The following is a 19,276-nucleotide window of genomic DNA, read 5'->3' as shown; positions in this document are numbered from 1 at the left end:
TCATCGAATATTAATGATGTGTTAAAATTATTTTAAGATAAATATGTTTCTAGTCACTAAATTAGAGAGAAAAAAATTCTCCTTATCTCTTTCTTTTCTTCGCCCTTTCATGTTCAATAGCATCTCCTAGAAAATCAAGATGGTATTCTTTTCTCTGATCTTTTATCTTCAATAAGATCCCTTTTTATTTATCTATTAGGTGTCTATTTTATTTTTATTAATAGATTTAGTTAAATAGTATGAATATTTTTTATTTATTTATTGAATATCTATTTTATTTTTATAGGTAAGTATGGTTAATTGGCATGGATGGATCATAATAAATTTTTTATATATTTTTTATTTTATTTTGATAGGTTAAATTATTCCTAATGAGCAATTCTAATATTGATTATCAAAATTGATTAAATCTAGCTAAGTTCGATTATATATAATATTATCGTAATATCATTTTTATAGTCTAATTAAAATAGATATTAGTGGTAATAATAATAATAAATATTATTATTACTACTACTATTACATATTTTTGTGAGTGGTTATGAACGAAGAATGTTTAATCTAAGTTATAGAGTAATTATTACATATTAATGTATTATTTATGGTATCTTATACATTCACTATCACTACTTAGTGATATATCAAATATAGTAAAATTTTATTTTCAGTGATGTTCTAGTAATATATCAAACATAATGATAACACATTATCTCAGTATTTATATGTGATATACCAAACAACATCTTAAGGTAGCCCATCACTCAAGGTTTTTAGTGAATGCTGAGTCACCAACTTAGTCTAGGCCACTGTTTGTGGTGCTACTTGACTCAAGGCCGGATTGGGCTAATATGGAGGTGGGTCGGGTGGAGAACCAAGTGTCTTCAAACTTGCTTGTGCTTGAAGTCAGCTCGAGCTCAGCTCATCTCAAGAGACCTCGAAGCCTTGGCACTAAATCTAAATTTGGGCTAAGCCCAAACAGCGACGGTGGACCCTGCACTGGACTATAGGCTCAATGTCTAGGGATGGCAATGGATCGGGTATTGATTGGGTCAACCTGTACCCTTTCCATCAGAAAAAAAAAAACCTAAAGCCATACCTACCTCGTATCCGTCTCGGGTTGGATCGGATCAGGTAAAATAGAGCTTGAGATAAGATTCGATCAGGTCTCGTATACCTGACACCTCTTCTTTTCGATCAAAAAATCCTCTTCCTTTCGATAAAAAATTTCCCCCCTTCCGACAGTCCCCATCGAAATCTAAAAAACCCCTTCGATCTTTAGGATGGTGGCACAGGGCTTGCCTTTTCCTGCTGTAGGGTATTTCAATTGTATAGTGAAGTTCTACGAGAAGATGAGTAGTAGACAATATATAGATAATATTGACTCCGGGGAGTTTATCAGTAATTTAGGTCTTATCAACTTTAGCTCTGTTGGATCCAAATTTACTGAGTGCAATAAATGGCTTGAAGCAACCAGGTTTTGGGAGACAATTGATCAGGCATTGGCCATTGCCACCTAGTTATAGCACTTTTTGGGACATCACATGCAGCATCTTTTGAGGATTGCTTTGGACCATTATCCACTGCTCATCGTCATCGATGGTCTATGCTTGCCGAGGGCTCTGTTCAAATTTGAGAAGTTTCAGACCTTCTATTCGAGATCATAAGATCTAATTAGGAAAGTTTGAAGGATGCCGGTTCATGGTAACGTGAGATACTGGATGATCAGGATGATCGAGATGGCGAGGCATAGGCTCATCTGATGGAACCATCTGAAGGTTGGTGATATCTTTAGGCAGATCGAAGGGGTGGAGGCGGATATTGCGGAGCTTCAGAGAAGAGAGAATTAGGAGGGGGGCCTCCAAAAACCTGATCTAATGGAGCTTTGACATAAGCTCTCCATGCACCACTCTTTTGAGACAGCAAGAGATGTTATAAAGACAGAAATCCAGGGTGTAGTGGATCAGAGAGGACGATCGGAACACTACATTTTTTCATTAATTGATGATGATCTAGAGGTCTAACAATCACATTAGACAGCTAAGGAAGAGCAATGGTAAAATGGTGGAGGACAATAATGAGATCATGAGGCAGATTCTGCAGCTTTTTAGATTATGTTGGACCACCCTCTTGGGAGGGGATGCCCCCCTCCAGGGGTTCTAGCCTATGTGCTGCATCTCAGATACGGAGAATGAGGTCCTAATTTGTCCTGTGTCTGTCGAGGAGGTGCGGAGGGCCCTCTAATCTCTCAGAGAACATAAGGTCTCGGGGCTTGATGGCTTTCCCCCTCTCTTTTTCTATCAGTACTAGCTTATTATCGATGGAGAGATGGTTGATGTGGTGCAGTTGATTTTTGAGTTCAAAAGTATTTCGAAGGAGTGAAAAAAGATGCTGATCATCCTCATCCCGAAGAGACATGATGCATTACCCTAGATCACTTCAGATCGATCAGTTTTTATACCACTCTCTATAAAGTATGTGTGAGGATCTTGGTTGGATGTTTGAAGCCAGTTGTTCCTAGTTTGATTAGTTCGGAGTAGGATGCCTTTGTCAGTGGCCATTGAATCACCGACAATATCTTACTCATCCATAATTTTATGCATGATCTGCAGCATGCACCGATTCATCAGAGCCTGATGACAATCAAGCTGTACATGGAGTGGGCCTATGATCGGATGAGCTTGCAGTTTTTTTGTCGGATACTCCACGAGTTCGTTTTTCAGGATAGATGAATCGATTGGGTCATGAATTATGTAGAAACTTCGAGCTTTGCCATCCTGATCAATGGTGCCCAACGAACTTTTTTATTCGATGAGCAGTCTTCATCAAGAGTGCCCTCTCTCACCCATCTTTTTATTTTATATACTGATACTTTTTTTCATACTCTTCGAGCAATGGTTCAAAAGGAGGAGCTTGAGCCCTATTAGTCTGCCTCTGGGAGACAGTCGTTCTCGCTCTTTTTGTAGATGATTGCTTGCTTATTGTCGAGTCTCAGTCTAAAACATAAGGTGCTTTGCGACTATTATTGAAACCTATTACTGAGCTTTTAGCCAGCTCATGACTTTGCAAAAGTCCACTGTCATCTTCAGCTCCAGGATGAGGATCCAGTTGAAGTAGGCAATTCGGAACAGATTGTGGATCCCTGAGTAGATGGGGACCCTGATCTATTTGGGGGAGGGCTGACTACAGACCCATGGAGCAGTTGGTACGGGAGCACCTTGATGACTAGCAAACTAATGCTCTCTTTATGATGGGTAGGACACTCTCATGAGATCGGTCTTGAGTTTTTTTTTAGTCTATCTCTTGGCAAATACTATAATGCCGTGCTCTTTTCTCAGGGGTCTGGAGCAACAGTTTTAAAATTTCTTGTAGGATGCTAGACAGGGGACCATGGACTTCACTTGCTTTTTCGAGGTAGAGGCTTTGGGATCCAATCCTTGCTGGTCAGGAGGGAGACAATGATTTTTAGACATGCAGCTAGATTTCTCATCTAGTCTGATTACTTATGGAGTAGGGTGATCAGAGAAATCCGAATTGATCATGGCTGCTCTTTCATTTGGAGGAAGATCTGTACTCACACCCTAGCAATGGTGGCCTAGATCAGGCAGCTGATTAGTGATGGGATTTTTGTTGAAGTGAGCCAAGATGCTTGGATCTTCAGTTTGCCTCTCTCTCATTGGTTGACCTACGTCTACATAGAGGTGGATGACCATCTGCGAGTCTATAATTTGATCACTACCGACGGCTAAGGTTGGAGGGCTCAGGATATCATTTGTCTCTTTAGTGGGTAGCTTGCTAACAGGATTCTTGTTATCCCGATTTTTATCCATCAGAGCTAGGACTTGAGGGTGTGGGGCCGGTCTTACTGCCTTAAGGTTCCTACCAGGGACCTCGTTGAGATGAGTAGGCTAGTGCCATATAGGAAGATTAAGGCGGCTTGGATCTGGAGAGTGGCTGTCCATCTTATGGTGAGACTCTTCTTTTCGAAGGTTGTTTGGAATCGGCTCCCAACTCGAACACTTCTCAGGGATAGAGGTATGGCGCTTCCAACTACCTGCCTGCAGTCCGGGCTGGAGTATGAGTCGATAGAGCATGCACTCTTTCGCTGTCCGAGAGCGAGTTTGATTTGGAAGATGGCCGATGGTCAGCTGTGGGGAGTGATCAGTGGCTCCTAGCTTCCTCCCTTCCTCGATGCGATCTATTAGAGCACGATCGAGGGTTCACCCTAGGGTAGTAGGATGGCATATGTCATCGAGATTGTACCTGTGCTTTGACTACTTGAAAAAGCTTGTTGCTTAGCTATGGAGTACTGTTGCTTCGACATTGCTGGTCCGAGCCTTGTCGTCCCGAGTTCCTAAGACTCCTTTGTTGCACTTGTAGCAATTCGAAGAGTTCTGTTGATTTCTTGAGAGCTCCTTCCTTTGGGGTTTGTCAAGATCAATTTCGATGACAGTATTAGAGATGACAGAGATTGTTTGGGCTATATCACTCGGATCCTAAATACTAAGCTGTTGGCGGCGAGGAGCTCACATTTTTTAGCCGTCTGTCCTCGGAGCAGAGCTTCATCCGCCTGGGCAGGCATCATCGGCACAATGTAGGAGCTATGGGCAGATAGGATCTTCATTGAGAATGACTCCACCACAATCACTGACTAAATCCAGAATGAGGCGAAGCATCTCGATGTTCATCCGCTTCTCCACGACATCTGGAGGTTCATTCGTTTCTTCACCATGATAACTGTTCGACATATTTTTTGGAAGGCAAATAGTGTTATGGATTGAACTACTTTATTGCTGATAGGGATGGAAATAGGCCAGGCGGCCTGTCAGGGGCCTATGGCCTGGCCTGCTGTCGGCCTGGCCTGGCCTGATCTATTTATCTAAATAAGTCAGGTATAGGCTTTTAAAAAGGCCTATTTAAATAAATAGGTCAGGCCTAAAATTCCAAAGCCTGGCCTGAAAGCCTGTAGGCTGGCCTGTATAAATTATATATATATAATTTAATAAAAATTATTATTTTATTAATATATATAATTAATTAATTATTGATCTTACCCATCAATATCCAATTATCTTAGTCCTTTCGAGAATCAAGAAGACGGAAGAGTCTTTTTAAATAGGCTTTCAGGCTAGGTCAGGCTTTTTTATTTTGCAAAACAGGCCAGGCCGAGCCTCATTTTAAGCCTGAACCAATCCAACAGGCCAGGCTCAGGCTAGTATTTTACAATACAGGCCTGGTCTGTTTAAGCCAAAGCCTGGTCTGACCTGGTCTATTTCCACCCTTAATTGCTGAGCACATTGGAGACTGGACCTGACATCAAGACAAGATTTGTCTCTGGATTCTGAAAGATATTTTGTATTCTGACTCTTTGGATTGTGCCCATACTGGAATAGTGTGACCATCCGTTTGTATCAAAAAAAAAAAAAAAAAAAAAAAAAAAAAAAAAAAAAAAAAAAAAAGACTACCATGCACAGCAATGCAAACTATGATTGAGGGAATTAATAATCAATTATGAAAAATTTTGAGTTTAATAGGCAAAAATTCTGAAAAATATTTGCATGATTTGCATTACTTCTTGTTTCTTCCATGATTTTGTAATAGAAAGTCTTCCAACGCCGGTGGAGCACAATAAACCATCTCTTTTGGGTGCTTGCAGTATCACTTTGAAGTCAGAGATGAATCAATTATGGAAGGGAAGGCCCCTCCAGATCACACTCAAGCAAACTTATTGCTGTATCAATACCCACCGTATTTGATAATAGGGAAAGCTGCACCTCGTAGTTAATGAGCATGCTGAAACCCTATTAATCAGTATTACCAGATTCTGCAAAATGCTAACTATGAACACATTGAAACCCTCTTAATCGGTACTACCAGACTGTAAAATGCTTCAGTCCCATTATCTGTAGAGGTTAAAAATCCTGGGCCCCTAAAGCTGTCCTTTCTTGCATATATGTTACGGAAGCTGTGGAAGGTTCGAAACAAGGAAGTCTTTCAGAACCAAGTTACCGACCCGTTGGAGATTCTCAGAAGAGCTCGCTTCTCCGCTGTTAAATAGAATAGAATGTTTTAACGTACCAGAACTTGGATGAAATGGTACCTAGGCCTGACATCGAAAGCCCCCACAACCAGGATTCATCAAAATTAATTTTGATGGATCCATTTGGTTGCAAAGTGGCAAGCTGGCTATGTACTTCGGAATCATGAAGATCAAATTCTCCCAGTACCATCCATTCCTATTTACACACTCTTCCAATCGCAGAGCTCATGGCAGCATAGCATGGTATAAGATCTGTACTTTGCAGAGTGATATAATCATCTTAGACGGTGATTCCTTTGGATCAGAAGGTCTAAGGCATCATCTCAGCATTCAACCTTGAGGAATATCAGAATACCGTTCTTCAATGGCACATTTCAGATGGATCCATGTTTACCAAGGATACCACCAGGTAGCCTACTTCTGAGCTAATGTAGCCTGTAAGGAAGTCCAACCGGACCGAAGGTTCTCCCTGAACTTGCTCTTGGGACGCTTGGGTTACCCCTCCCTCATCTTTAATGGCTTTCCTTGCAACCAAAAACTGAAAAAGACCCAAAAAAAAAATGCCATTTTGAAACACCTCCAACCAGACATTTTAAATGAGAAGATAGATAGTAAGGAGCAAATGAAGAACTATCAAGAAGAACCATCAAACCACCACCCCCACAAACCCAAAGACCCCCCCCGAACCAAACAACCAACACACACACACACACACAAACACCTCATTTTATTTACTATTGGCTAGCCAATGATCAAAATTAATTGTACACCATAGAACCAGTAGTCTGAGGGTTTCCATATACTTCCCAAACCAACTGCTTATCAGAGACAACATCATGCAATACACCCTGCATCACTTATCCTCTACAAATTCTTTATTCACCGAACTTCAATCTTTAACTTTCGTGTTGTCCATATTGTGATAGAATCAGTTAGCCCCATTGGGAGGTCTGAAGGGAAGAATTTTCCTTTTCTGCATCCATCTTCAATACATCATTTGTCTGTGTTGGTTGAACCTGCCAACACAGAAAGTAATGACTTTTTTTAGCACACAAAATTATGAAGAATTAAAGTTCATAAAAATCCTATCCTTATGTGAACTGTAACTAACTGATATTATTATCGCTGAACAAAGAATAAAAAGAAAGGCATAATTATGATATCCATCAATGATACAATTAGAAGCTTGCATGGCAACAAATATCAATTACAAGTCATGCATTTACGTTAGTTTAAAATAATATAGTTAACAAAACATGCGAGCATATTTTTCACATTTCCAGTTAACAATTTCATGGGAATTTCCAGGTTTCTTAGACTACATCAAGTGTGTTATATGCATCCCAAAGTTGCCCTAACCTGTTAAGTCTGTCAATCAAGGACCTGCTTGGAAACTTCCTGACAGATGCGGGATCAGTTGGAGTGGAGGGGTGGTGCCAGAGAAGAAAGAGAAGCAGGAGAGTGGGAGAGCAGGAGAGGTTGAACACGCGGGTTGCAAGGCCCAAACCATGCGATCAAATGAAAAAAAGGGATTTCTACAGGTTTTTTGCTTTTTAATCCCAACAGGATCAGGCCATGATCTCCCTCTCCCTTCTCTCACTCTCTTTCTCCCCTCAGCCACTGTCTCTACCTGTCCTGCTAGATCCGTCAGAATGTTGCTGAACATGCCCTCAAGGTTTTTGAAAATGCTTCAGTCAAACTTTTCAGTGGAAAAACATCCATAAATAAAAGAGTAGCGAACTTGCAAAACAAGAGCTAATAAGATTTATATTATACCATTGGTGAACCATAAAAGGAGCCCAACTCTCTCTTTGCAAATGATGGCAACACAAATGCAGCTTTATGTATCTGCCAAAAAGCAAGAGGAATACCATGAGTAACAGAAAATCTAATTAACTAAAGCAATGCAACGTCCAATTGGTAATATATTGATATAGGCATTTTTTTTTTTCCCCGGGTGGGTTTGGGGGTATCAAAGGTGATGCAAGGGGGGAAACCTACCTTAATTCCCCAAACTCCCTCACCCCACATCACCCTAATGAAAGCAGCATTCAATCCCATGTTGGTACAAGGAATCTTCTCCAACACCATAAGTGGATTTTTCGACATTTGTCCATTATAATATCTCTCCTTTTCCAAAGCAGCATATATTTTAACATGTTATAAAATTCTTAGAATAATAATATTACAGCATATACTTGGCAGCTCCCAGTCCTGAACAAACAACATGCAGTAGCAATGTAGAGACACAAGCCTAGGTGAATTACTTACGGATTAGTTTGCCTTAACAATCTAAGAAGTCATGTGTTATCATACCAGTACCTAACATGTAAGCAAGATCTGGTCATGCATTCTCTGCTTAAGAACCTTTGCCATGTGGTTCAAAGATGAACATCAAGAAGATGATTTACCTTCTGTAAAGGCAAGTTTCTAGATGGTATGCAAACACAAAGAGCAATCTTTATCAGAATGGAACTTGAAAGCATAGCCAAAAATATAGAATATAATGAAGAAGAGCCAACTTAATCAGTTTTTGCATGCAAGCTCCGGTATTCTCAATTTCACTAGAGATATAGAAAAAAATTGAGGGACCATGTATCGACATTTACATCCAAATGTTTCTACAAAGGTAAAACATAACTATCACACAGAACTCCTCAAAGATTAATCTAACTGGATAAATGGTTTAACAATGTTAAAATGGCTTTGCATGATTATTATTAAAAAAAAAAAGAAAAAGACATGTTTGCATTATAAGTCATTATGTCAGTACGAATTACACCTCATATTGACTCAATTACCATACAAGATAGTGCTATAAATACAAGCTTTGCCAATATCATAATTTGGGAATTTTAGCCTTAAGCTAAAAACATTGATTGGTAGAAAGCAGATCCTACTCCCAAAGTCTAATTCTAATTGACTAATGAAAGTCAGCGTCAGCTAACGGCATCAAATATATAACACCATATGGAATAATATTAGACATCATTTGTTAGGACTGAGAAACAACCAGTCACCAATTGCAACAGAGTATTACTTAACTCTGTCCGTATCCAGTTCAGACACTCTTGCAAAAATAACTATGGCCAGAAAACAGTCACCATGATGATAGGAAAAGTTAAAAGGCTAAGGGGGCACTTGGTATGGAGTGATGACCCGAAGATCAATGGTGATATGGATGAAGGTGATGAGCTCACCATATTTGGTTGCACCCTAGTGATTCCTCATAGCAGTGATTTTAAATTACCCCGACTCCTAAAATCACCGTTCAATCCAGCGATGTTAAACCCATCTTTAAGGACATATCAGCCCTAATTAAAAGTATATGGAATATGTCGAGGGTAGTTTTGGTAATACATGGTCAGCAATCTTGGACTCCCATAGCACACCAAATAGCTTAACTGTGGATACCCAAGAATCTTTAATCACTGGAATATAGCATACTAAATGCAGTGATTTTAGATCATCAAGGATTAGATTATCCCTAGATGAGGATCATCAGTGATCTAAGAACATCGTAGTGACCCCATTTGGGAATGCCACCTAAATAAAAAGAGGGAGAACTAGAGGGAGGGAGAACTCTGATCATAATATGATCAACTCAATCATGATAGTAGTTAAAAGTACCTCCGAATTATAGAATCTGATCTTCCTCTTGCCTTTGAATGCCTCTTCCTGCTTCTCGATTGGGTTTACGGGATTCAGGAAATTGACAGGTGGGCCATCCGTTGAGCATAACAGAAATCCAATCACTCCACTGCATGTCAAATGTGATCAATAAAGAATCTTAGCTGAAACGGGCTTATAGTATATGACATTTCCTATAGTATATGACATTTGACGAATTAATTGTTGTGCAGTGGTTCTAAATTTTGAACATACTACAGGTACATGCATCTTGTTTTGACAGAAATAACTTTAATGAATTAAATACCTGCTTTTTGTTATTGGTAGAACTAGTTTGAAGCATTATGAAACAAGAAAGGAGGCAATATCTGTATATCAATGGGAGAGATCTTAAGAATAACTAAAATTGTAAAGCAATATATGTGTACCTCCTGGATTAGGAACTACTTTTTTCTAAATGCAGTATCTTCTCTGCTATCAAGCAGGCTAAATGATTGAGAAACATTTACAGATAACTCCTGCCTTGATAACTTGTCATTGTTAGGTAATGTAGAAAAAAATAGACAGATAAATCCCAAGAAAGAGCACATGCAATAACTCAAGGTGAGTTTGGCAGAGAATGGAGTTTGTATACTTCAGAACACCATATGGAGTAAAGCTTACAACTCTTGGGAGGCACTTCCAACATGACACAACACAACTAGAAATACCTTCTTTCATGCACAAGGATATCATAAAGGCAACTGTCATGAAAGTGAGAGATTCAAAATAAATTAAAACACCTGCAGGAGTCGACGAGTTCTGGAAACTATTCATGCTAAATATAAAATTTCTTAATGTGCCAATAACTTGGCAAGTGATATATCGTGAAGACATGAAATTGCTACATTTTTTTGCTCATCAAAGAAAATGAAAGATACTGCTATAGCTACACCCCTCCCACAACAATTTTACTACATTACAGTCATTTTCATTTTAAGTATCGCACAAAGTGCCATCTATAAATAAATAGGGAGCAAAACCAAGATATAGATCTACCTACACCCAGCTTGAAGTAGGCTTCCCCTGCCAAATCAGGAGCTTCCTATCAAGAAAAACCTGGTACTATATTATAAAAATGAGAAGAGAAAAGAGTGCACTATTAAGAACTCAATAATGTGTCATGCATTAGTGGGAAAGACCATACTAAATAAAAAGATTCACAAAGCAATACAACATAAAAGGTGAATTTAAGGGTAAATACCTAGGATACGTAGGAACACTTGTCCAGGCATAATGGACAGAACCCTTGAAGGTCGCACGACAGATAGAGAGCATATCCTGAATCAGATGTGTATGAAGCCACATGCTCTCTGCTTGGTTACAAAGGACACCACCAGGCCTCAGAGCCCTTGCAATTGTCTCAAAAAATGGCTTTTCAACAAGCTCTTGAGCTGGACCTATAATAAACAAATGACAATGACAAAGAAAGAATATAATCGATGATGCATGAATGAGATGTGGTAAGTTGTGGCAAGGCATAAATAGAGTCATAAGAAGATACCAGTTAAACTTTTCATCACTTATTACATGTGCAAACAAAAAATTAACAAACAATGACTGATTTGTGAACGGTCAAAGAGTTGTCTCAAAACATTACATGAGTACAACTGATGAAAAAAGTATTATCTAAACAGTATTTATTTGCCTTTTTATAAAATTAAACATATCCTTCTTTAATGAGTCTAACCGCATGATCTATAAGGTAGGTCCGTGCAAAATCTAACTGCCAACTGTGTTGTAGTTGCATGATAGCCACTGCTTTGTCTAGAAATTCATGATCGTTAGGGACCCAGAGGCATTCCTTCATAGATCTACGGATTTAAATCTACACATGAAATTCCACTCTCCTCTATCTCACTCAAGTGAATTGGTTCTGAGAGTATTCCAGCAGTTTTTGGTGACTTTCATTTTCAACCCACTTCACCGCCTACGTGCCCTTTGCGCATGCGTCTTACCATAGCTACCGGCACAAAGTTACTCGGGCATAGCTCCCCTTGGATTTGGAAATTTGTCTTCATTCAAAGTTATGCATCCTATCTATCTACCATGTCTTTCCCCAAGATCCATTCCTAGAACTGCTTTCTGAGGAAAAGGTCTCAGAATTCGTCCTTTTCCTATTCCTGTCACTTTCTTTACTTCTTAGCTCCCGTCTCCACTTCCTCTCTATTTCTTGCTTCCATAAGCCCCTATTGACTAACGAATAGAAGTTCATCCTTTCACCCCTTAAATCAACCAAAAGGGAGAAGGCGCTTTTCAAAAACAATCAAGACAAGGATCTCTGATAGTCATCCATCGCGACAATGGATCAACCCCATTTCCAAGCTAAAAGAAATTAACAAATATTCCAACTTGAAAAGACAGATCTTGCTCAAAAAGGTAGAACTCCAACCATTCTCCTTGTCGAAACCACTTTCTATAGCCTGATTTGATATCACCCATTAATTCGAATTAGCAAAAGCAATGTCCCCTTGCATAATATGGATTCCAAACGTTCATGATTTATATGTGAATGAGTCGAATTACTTATCCCTCGATCTATTAGAGAACTATCTCTTCAAAGATTGTGAAAGATGTTCCATTACAAATATCTTGTTATTGCTTCAACTCATATTCCCCAAAAAGTGGATCCCACTCTAATAGCTCCGAATAAATTAAATGAATTTGTTTTTGGTTCAGAGATCATCATGGTGGTTGTTCTACTTTTTTTTTCAATGGAAGTCTAGTCTGGATCTAAAAGGTACCTATGGATATCCACTCAGTCTGGATCACAAAGTAAAGCAATGCAAGCGACTTAGTTATGAAATCGACTTTTGATGTTAGCATGAATCCACCAGAAGTAATGCCTTCATTTGTCCTTTCTTATAAGATTTTATTTCCATTGGGGAGTGGTCCCTGCTTCCACCCAGCCCTTCCATGCGGGACTCCCAGATCACTATGGCCAACTTTTATCTTTGTTTGACCAGCCGGTGTCATAGTTAGGCAGGCTTATACCATTACTCTCACGAGCAGAATCAACGCTTAAGCCTACCTTCGCACACTTCCATTACTCTTTGGAGGCATTCACCCTAGATAAACTCCAAAGCCTAGAATAGCAACAGTAGTTTTATCTATCATGAGCACCTACTCGAACAACAAGAGGGATTTTATCAAAGGTCCTTGCACTCTATTATCAGAAATACTTGACTTGCTTTTTGATGAGCTCACCAAAACTATTCGATCAACTAGGCAAGTCCCCGAGCTCACCCTACCCTAAGAAAGAAGCATGTGAGGATGGAACCAGGACAGTCTTTTGAAGCCTGGCACCACATTTGACAATTGACATCATGGCGAACAGCAAATTAGCATCATGTCCACTCCACTTTTTCAGTTTAACTGAAAAGCCTTTACAGGTACATAGAAAACAGAAGGCAAAATTTTCCAAGTGAAGTGAGGGTCCCTGTTCTCTTCTCTCTTTGTTTCAAACCTGCTCATCTCAAAGAGGATCATCATCATGGCAAGTAATGGTTATACAATTTCTTCCCAACTTAATGGAGCATCACTAGATCCTTTTGTGCCAACACATAGATGGAGTAACTGGTTCATTACTGGTTTTACTAGAGCAGTGAAGCAATTATCCAAACATATCATGATGAAAATGAAAGATTAGTCCTCACTAATCCTCCCCATCCAGTAACCACTTCCCTTAATGGGTAAACCATGAAACTTGTATACAGAAACTCTTACTATTATCACATGAATCATTATAATCAGTGGTCATCACTGGAGAGCTTCTTAACTACTATGTCATCTTTATCTAGCCACAAGCTATTATTTAGAGATAATTCAATACTTGCTAAACAAAAATATACCTAAAATGCACAAGATGTCGAATGGTTCAAACTGATATCTGCCACTACACGGTTTCCTTTAAAGAAAATCTACTTATTGTGAATCATCTTCAAAAGCATCCTGGAGGTCACTTAATTCTTATTACAAGTTACTATAGCAATCTTGTTTAGCTATATAGATCCTCCAGACAGTTTTATTCTTATTCATAAGCTTTGTCATATTGACCAAGTACAAAAGGAATGCTCCATTGGAAAATGCAGCATAGAGTTCAAAAACTATAAGCATATAATTCATTGGCTAACATAATGTTTATCTAGTAGAACAAACTATGAGAAACCAAATTGTATCTTACAGAGCATCACATCTTGTCATATGAGAGGCCAGCTCATTGAATGATGATATCCAATCAACTTGTGGTTCGAGATGATTTTAACTTGAACTAGCAGAAATAGCAACTCTATATGTTTGCTAACATTATGTAGTAGCCCCTTTAACCAAAGATGTAGGTGCCAGCCATGTGAATCTATGCTGCCCAGCACATAACGTGTTAGTGATGGACAAGCATGGGGCAGGGCCTTGTGTTGGCTGAGTGCTAATGCTTGGCATGCAGCAGTGCTAGCACATGTTGAGAATTGACAAGGCACGGCATAGTAGTGTCAGAGAATCTACTTAAATTTTGTTTATAATAGACTATCATAATCTGAAACAAGGATCGCCGACTCGAAATCAAACCTCGTGTCGGCCGGCCGATGGTACGAGTCGGCACACCCCCCTACAGAGCCTGAACCGACACTGAAACTAGGGATAAAACAGGGAGGAAAAGAGAGAGTGGGGAGGGAGGGAGGGTAGGAAAAGAAATGGAGGCCGATGAAGACACTGGCAATGGCCATTGGAGGGCCGCGAAGGCCTCCCGGGCTCCACAGTCCTTCGCAAAAGAAAATGAGAGCAAAAAGAGATAGAGAGAGGGGAAGGAAGAGAAGATGAGTGAGGGAAGGGCGGCGAGGAAGCCGTTAAAGGGCTGCTGGACAACCCAAAACAGCCCCATGGCCGTTGTAGGTTCGAAACAGGGGCGAAGCCCTTGTTTCATCGTGTTTTTTAAAAAATACGATACATAATGAAGCTGGCAATGTGTTTGCTGGCTTCACTGTGTATCGTCTTTTTAAAAAAAAATGATGAACAGGGACTTCGTTACCATTTGGAACCCGCAACAGCCACAGGCTATTTTGAGCCGTCCGACAGCCACCCGACGGCCTCCCCACCACCTTCCCTCCCTCCTTTTCTCTCCCTTTCCCTCTCTCTCTCTTCTTGCATCTCGTAGATGACCACGAAGCCTTAAAGGCCTCGGCGGGCCACCGCTGGCCTTTTCCTTTCCTTCCCTCCCCTCCTCTCTCTTTTCCTTCTCCCTCGCTCCGTTTTCCTCAGTGTTCCGGATCTAATATCAGAACCGCACCGCTTAGCCACCAGTATGGTTCAGTAAGGTTCGGGGCGGTTCGACAAACCATGATCTAAAGCAACCTTGCAAGGTGCAAGTTTATAAAAGTTGCAACATCTCAGAACAAATTATCAAGTATATGCATTTCTAATTATAATTGAAGGTGAAATAATGCAACCTCCACAAAACTAAAATTGAACTAAAGCAACATATAAAATTCACTGGAACAGATAACCTGCAACTCACCAATCGGGTCTGATGAATCGACAATAACTGCGTCATACATCCCTTCAGGAGCATTTCGCAAGAATTCAACCGCTGTAAGAATGTCAAACAATTGATACTAAGTATTTTCTTAAGAAAGAAAAAGGCTGCCCAGCAAAAATGAAAATGCTTCTATGTTGCGCAGATATTCCTGCTGAATAATTTGAACAACCAATTACAGCATCAACAGTAATAGTGAACTTGTGAAAATGATAAAAAAAAATTATGAAGTTGCCAACATTGTGAAATTACCATCACCAATATGTAGTTGAACACGAGGGTCCTCGAATCCAACAGATAAATCTGGGAAGAACTTCTTGCAAACCTTCAAAGAACATAAACATATATCAGCAAACAATACAAATATGCTGTGACGTACGTGGGTAAGGATATAAAAACACACATCTATGACCAGCTGATCAATTTCACATATGTCTATGCGCTCCACAGAACTATGTCGAGAAATTTCCCGAAGCACTCCACCATCACCGCCCCCTATGACCAAGACCTGCATCCAGAAGCTCCTGTGAGTTATGCACAAATGTAAATCCTTTATATTCTGAAGTATAATGCATAATAAGGGTATGCAACTCAACCATTACCAGCATAGAAAATATGAATCTCATAAAGTTAACCAGGACTTCAATGGCTAAATAAATAGTAAAATATGGATTCAGGGGGCCAAGTACAAAATCATGGCTCTCTGTGGATTTAGAACACATAAGATAGCAAATTTTGAATTATATCTGAGCAAATATATTTAAGTTCAATATTATGTGAAAATAAGATTCCAGTAGCAAATAGGTGATGATCACAACTAATAAAAAGATGAATAAGCAACAAAATTCGGCAGATTTGGACTTGTATTATCTACCGAATGCGATTAAACAGCAATATTTTGAAATAAATAAATTACAGTTTTGGGGGATGGAATCGAACAAAGAGGAAGATGGGCAATCATCTCCTGGTAGGCACATTCATCTTTATCCGTTAGCTGGACAATGCCATCGAGCACGAGTATTTTTCCATAAACAGAGGACTGCAGGACAAAGCAAGCAGCAATACCCTAGTCACTCATATAAACTAAAAGAGCCTGCAGAGGCTACAACAAGCATCACATCGAAAAAAGAAAGCAAACCATTTGCAGTTGAGATTAGTATCAACCTCAAAAACTAGGATCTCTTGGTATACTGATTTCCCCTGATATAAGATCTGTTCTACCTTCAAGGAGTGAGCTTCTCCTGTGCATAGCAATTCAAAAATGCATTAGTCCAAGCATCTCCTATCTCAAACGCATGACTTCTACTACACCTCCATCAAAATGCAGTTGCTTTGACCAGGTTAATCCCAAAAACAGAAAAAAAAAAAAATTGAAAATTTCTTTTTGACAAATTTGAAATAGCTGAGACTTAAGAGGTACCGAAGATTTGTGCATAATGTGTTTCTGCATCTTCATTGCACGATATATAAGAGCGAGAAATGATGCTAAACCACTATAATATGAGTTCGAAAAATACGAGCTCTAAAGAGTTGGTCGCAGTGTTCAATTTTCAAAACCCAAAAATTGCCAGCAACCATAAGAGTACCTATTAAAAAAGTGCCTTCACATAACCCATCCCTGAAAGCTAATAGTATGGTTAAATTGTGTTTTGCATGGTTACGAATAAATATGTTCTAGAAATACACCTGCAACTTTAGCGACTTAGTGATAACAGCTCAACATTTACCCTCTATTTGATACAAAAGATAGATTGAAGAAAGAATGGATGGAGCACGAAGGATAGATGGAGGAAAGGATGGATGGATTTTTCATCCATCCGCTCATATGTTTGGTGAAACATAGAAGGATGGATGAAAACGATTTCCTCTACTATTTGGTATAGGAAGAATGAGAGAAATGATGGATGATATTTGTATAATATTTTACTAAACTACCATTTAATAAAAATATTATTATTATCAATTTATAATACTTATTTATACTAAAAAATAAATAATATATAAACTTATAATCTCTATAATCTCTATAATCTATAATTATATAAATATATAATTTAATGCATGATTTTATAAATTCATTATTAACAAATTAATTATATAAATAATTATTTAATTTATAATTTAATTTAAATAGTTAATTAATATTATATAAATAGTTAATTAAAAAATAGTAAATAGAAATAGAGAAATAAAAGATAATTTAATTATTTAATTATAATTATGAAAATTATATACTGAAATTAAAATAATGATTAATAAAATTTAATAGTATATGATTAATAGTATATATAAAAATATATATAAATAATATGAATGAAAAAATAAAAAATTATTATATTTTTATCAAAAAAAATAATAAGAGATAATTTTATCAGTACAAAAGTTCATCCTTAAATGCTCCATCTTTCTTTCTTTCATCCGTACAATTTGAGAGGATGTAAAATGATGGATCAAGATTGATGGACAATTCCTCTTCTTTCGTTCATTCTCCCTGTAACTTTTTGAACCAAACAATGGAAGCTATCTATCCTTCCAATCCCATCCATCCACCTTCTCGTAACCCCAAGAAACACAGGGTTAATGCCAATGAACTAGAAGGGAGCTGGTATGGATTAAGAAAGGTCGTCATACCAGGCCACATAGGGTTGTTATAGTATGAGGAATTTCCAGCTTTACCTGCAAAGAAAGGCAATAAATACATAAACAAATAAAACGCTAATCAAACCAATCCAGATAAGAAAGAATCGCTGTGATATTGAAAAAATATAAAGATACTTCACAAAAAACACGTAACTACTAACCAGGGCTCGACCAAGATTTTGAGAACCAGCCAGAAACCACGGTGGCATGGCATCTAGCTTCGGACTCGGCAACCGCTGCCCGAGCTTTCTTGCAGCAAGGAGGGAGATTCTCCAAGGAGTCCTTCTCCCCATTTCCATTCAAATCCGGTGTCTTGGGACCATCCAAACCTTTTTCTGCGCCACCTCCCTCCATGAATTCTGTTTCTCTTCGTGGTTTCCAGCCTCTAATAAAACCATTCAAACCAAAATCTTAGAAAAGAAACGATTTCCTCTCTTTTTTTTTTAACCTAAAGAATGCAACCAGCGCTCCAAAAATCACCCAACAACTTCTCCGAAGGGGGGAAAAAAAAGCAAGAAACGAGATCCGTCGAGGAAATTGAGAAAGATTTGATCACACGAGAACAGCCGCAGTGAGATCGATGGATGACATCCTCCCGGAAAACCCTAGAAGAGCTCGGTGAAGAAAGAGTAGAGGGGAGAAAAGCGAGGGTTTAGGTTATGCTTGCCTGGTTTTGAAGGCGAGCGAGATCGGAGAGAGAAAGCAGCGATGGCTTCTTCGAGAAAAAGGAGAGGGATTCTGTCCTCGCTATCCTAATGGCTTTCTTTCTTTCTTTCTTTTCGGCGTTATTCCTTTCGCTTTTATTTCCTTTGCGATCCCTCTTTTTTATCAGAAAAATTACAGAGAGACCCCTCCTTGGGCTATTTGCACTTAGATCCAAATATTTAAAAAATTACCAATTAGCTACGAAAACTTTAAGAATTTGCCGCAACGAGTCCCCAACGTGGGAATCGTATACTAACTAATTTTTTTATAAAATTCCAGGACTACCCTTCCTATTAACTTAACAAGGATTCTTTGTTTTTGTCAAAGAGAGGGAGAGTAGTACTTTGATATTTATGAAAATAGATAAATGATAAATAATATAATGCTTAAAAATTTATGTAGATGGATAGATGATAAAAAAATAGAATGCTTTAAAATCTGCATGAATGATAGAGGATGGAGTGCTTTGAAATTTATATAAATAAATGAACAATAAGAAATAAAGTAATTTGAGATTTACGTAGATAGATGAATGATAGTAGATGAAGTATTTTTAGATATGTATATACAAATAGATAGTAAAGGATATAGTGCTTTAAGATCTGTGCAATTAGATGGATAATCGAGGATAGAGCGATTTGAGATCTATGTAAGCATGTGGATGATGGAGGACCACTTTGAGATTTGTATGAGGGGAT

At 38.6% G+C, this 19,276-nt stretch overlaps 1 protein-coding gene across 2 annotated transcripts; it reads right to left on the bottom strand.

Annotated features, from left to right (window-relative positions):
- Positions 1–6,747: 6,747 nt before the first annotated feature.
- On the bottom strand, positions 6,748–18,659 carry LOC105039242 (spermine synthase). 2 transcript variants are annotated; one of them, XM_010915323.3, is made up of 12 exons: positions 18,541–18,659; positions 18,035–18,258; positions 17,865–17,909; positions 16,398–16,474; positions 16,150–16,272; positions 15,637–15,741; positions 15,486–15,558; positions 15,216–15,287; positions 10,911–11,106; positions 9,668–9,797; positions 7,814–7,885; positions 6,748–7,053 (listed from the first exon to the last, which is right to left on the bottom strand). In XM_010915323.3, exons 2-12 carry the CDS (start codon positions 18,225–18,227, stop codon positions 6,970–6,972), a joined length of 1,170 nt encoding a protein of 389 aa, XP_010913625.1. In that variant the 5' UTR covers positions 18,228–18,258; positions 18,541–18,659; the 3' UTR covers positions 6,748–6,969. The 2 variants fall into 2 exon arrangements, with proteins under 2 accessions (XP_010913625.1, XP_010913634.1); XM_010915332.4 differs by having other exon boundaries at positions 18,354–18,622.
- Positions 18,660–19,276: the final 617 nt, after the last annotated feature.

The sequence above is a fragment of the Elaeis guineensis genome, chromosome 2, assembly GCF_000442705.2.
Source record: "Elaeis guineensis isolate ETL-2024a chromosome 2, EG11, whole genome shotgun sequence".
Classification (NCBI taxonomy): domain Eukaryota; kingdom Viridiplantae; phylum Streptophyta; class Magnoliopsida; order Arecales; family Arecaceae; genus Elaeis; species Elaeis guineensis.
The sequence above is the reverse complement of the archived record's forward strand: the minus strand, read 5'-3'. Positions and strand labels throughout refer to the sequence as shown.

What these genes read in the sequence shown, in the direction of transcription:
- LOC105039242 (XM_010915323.3), bottom strand. Translation starts at nt 18,227, where the DNA reads ATGGAGGGAGGTGGCGCAGAAAAAGGTTTGGATGGTCCCAAGACACCG. An exon ending in TAACAACCCTATGTGGCCTG is followed by an intron (nt 16,475 to 17,864) that starts GTATGACGACCT and finishes TGCTATGCACAG; the next exon opens with GAGAAGCTCACTCCTTGAAG. An exon ending in TCAGATTCTATAATTCGGAG is followed by an intron (nt 7,886 to 9,667) that starts GTACTTTTAACT and finishes GCTTTTTGGCAG; the next exon opens with ATACATAAAGCTGCATTTGT.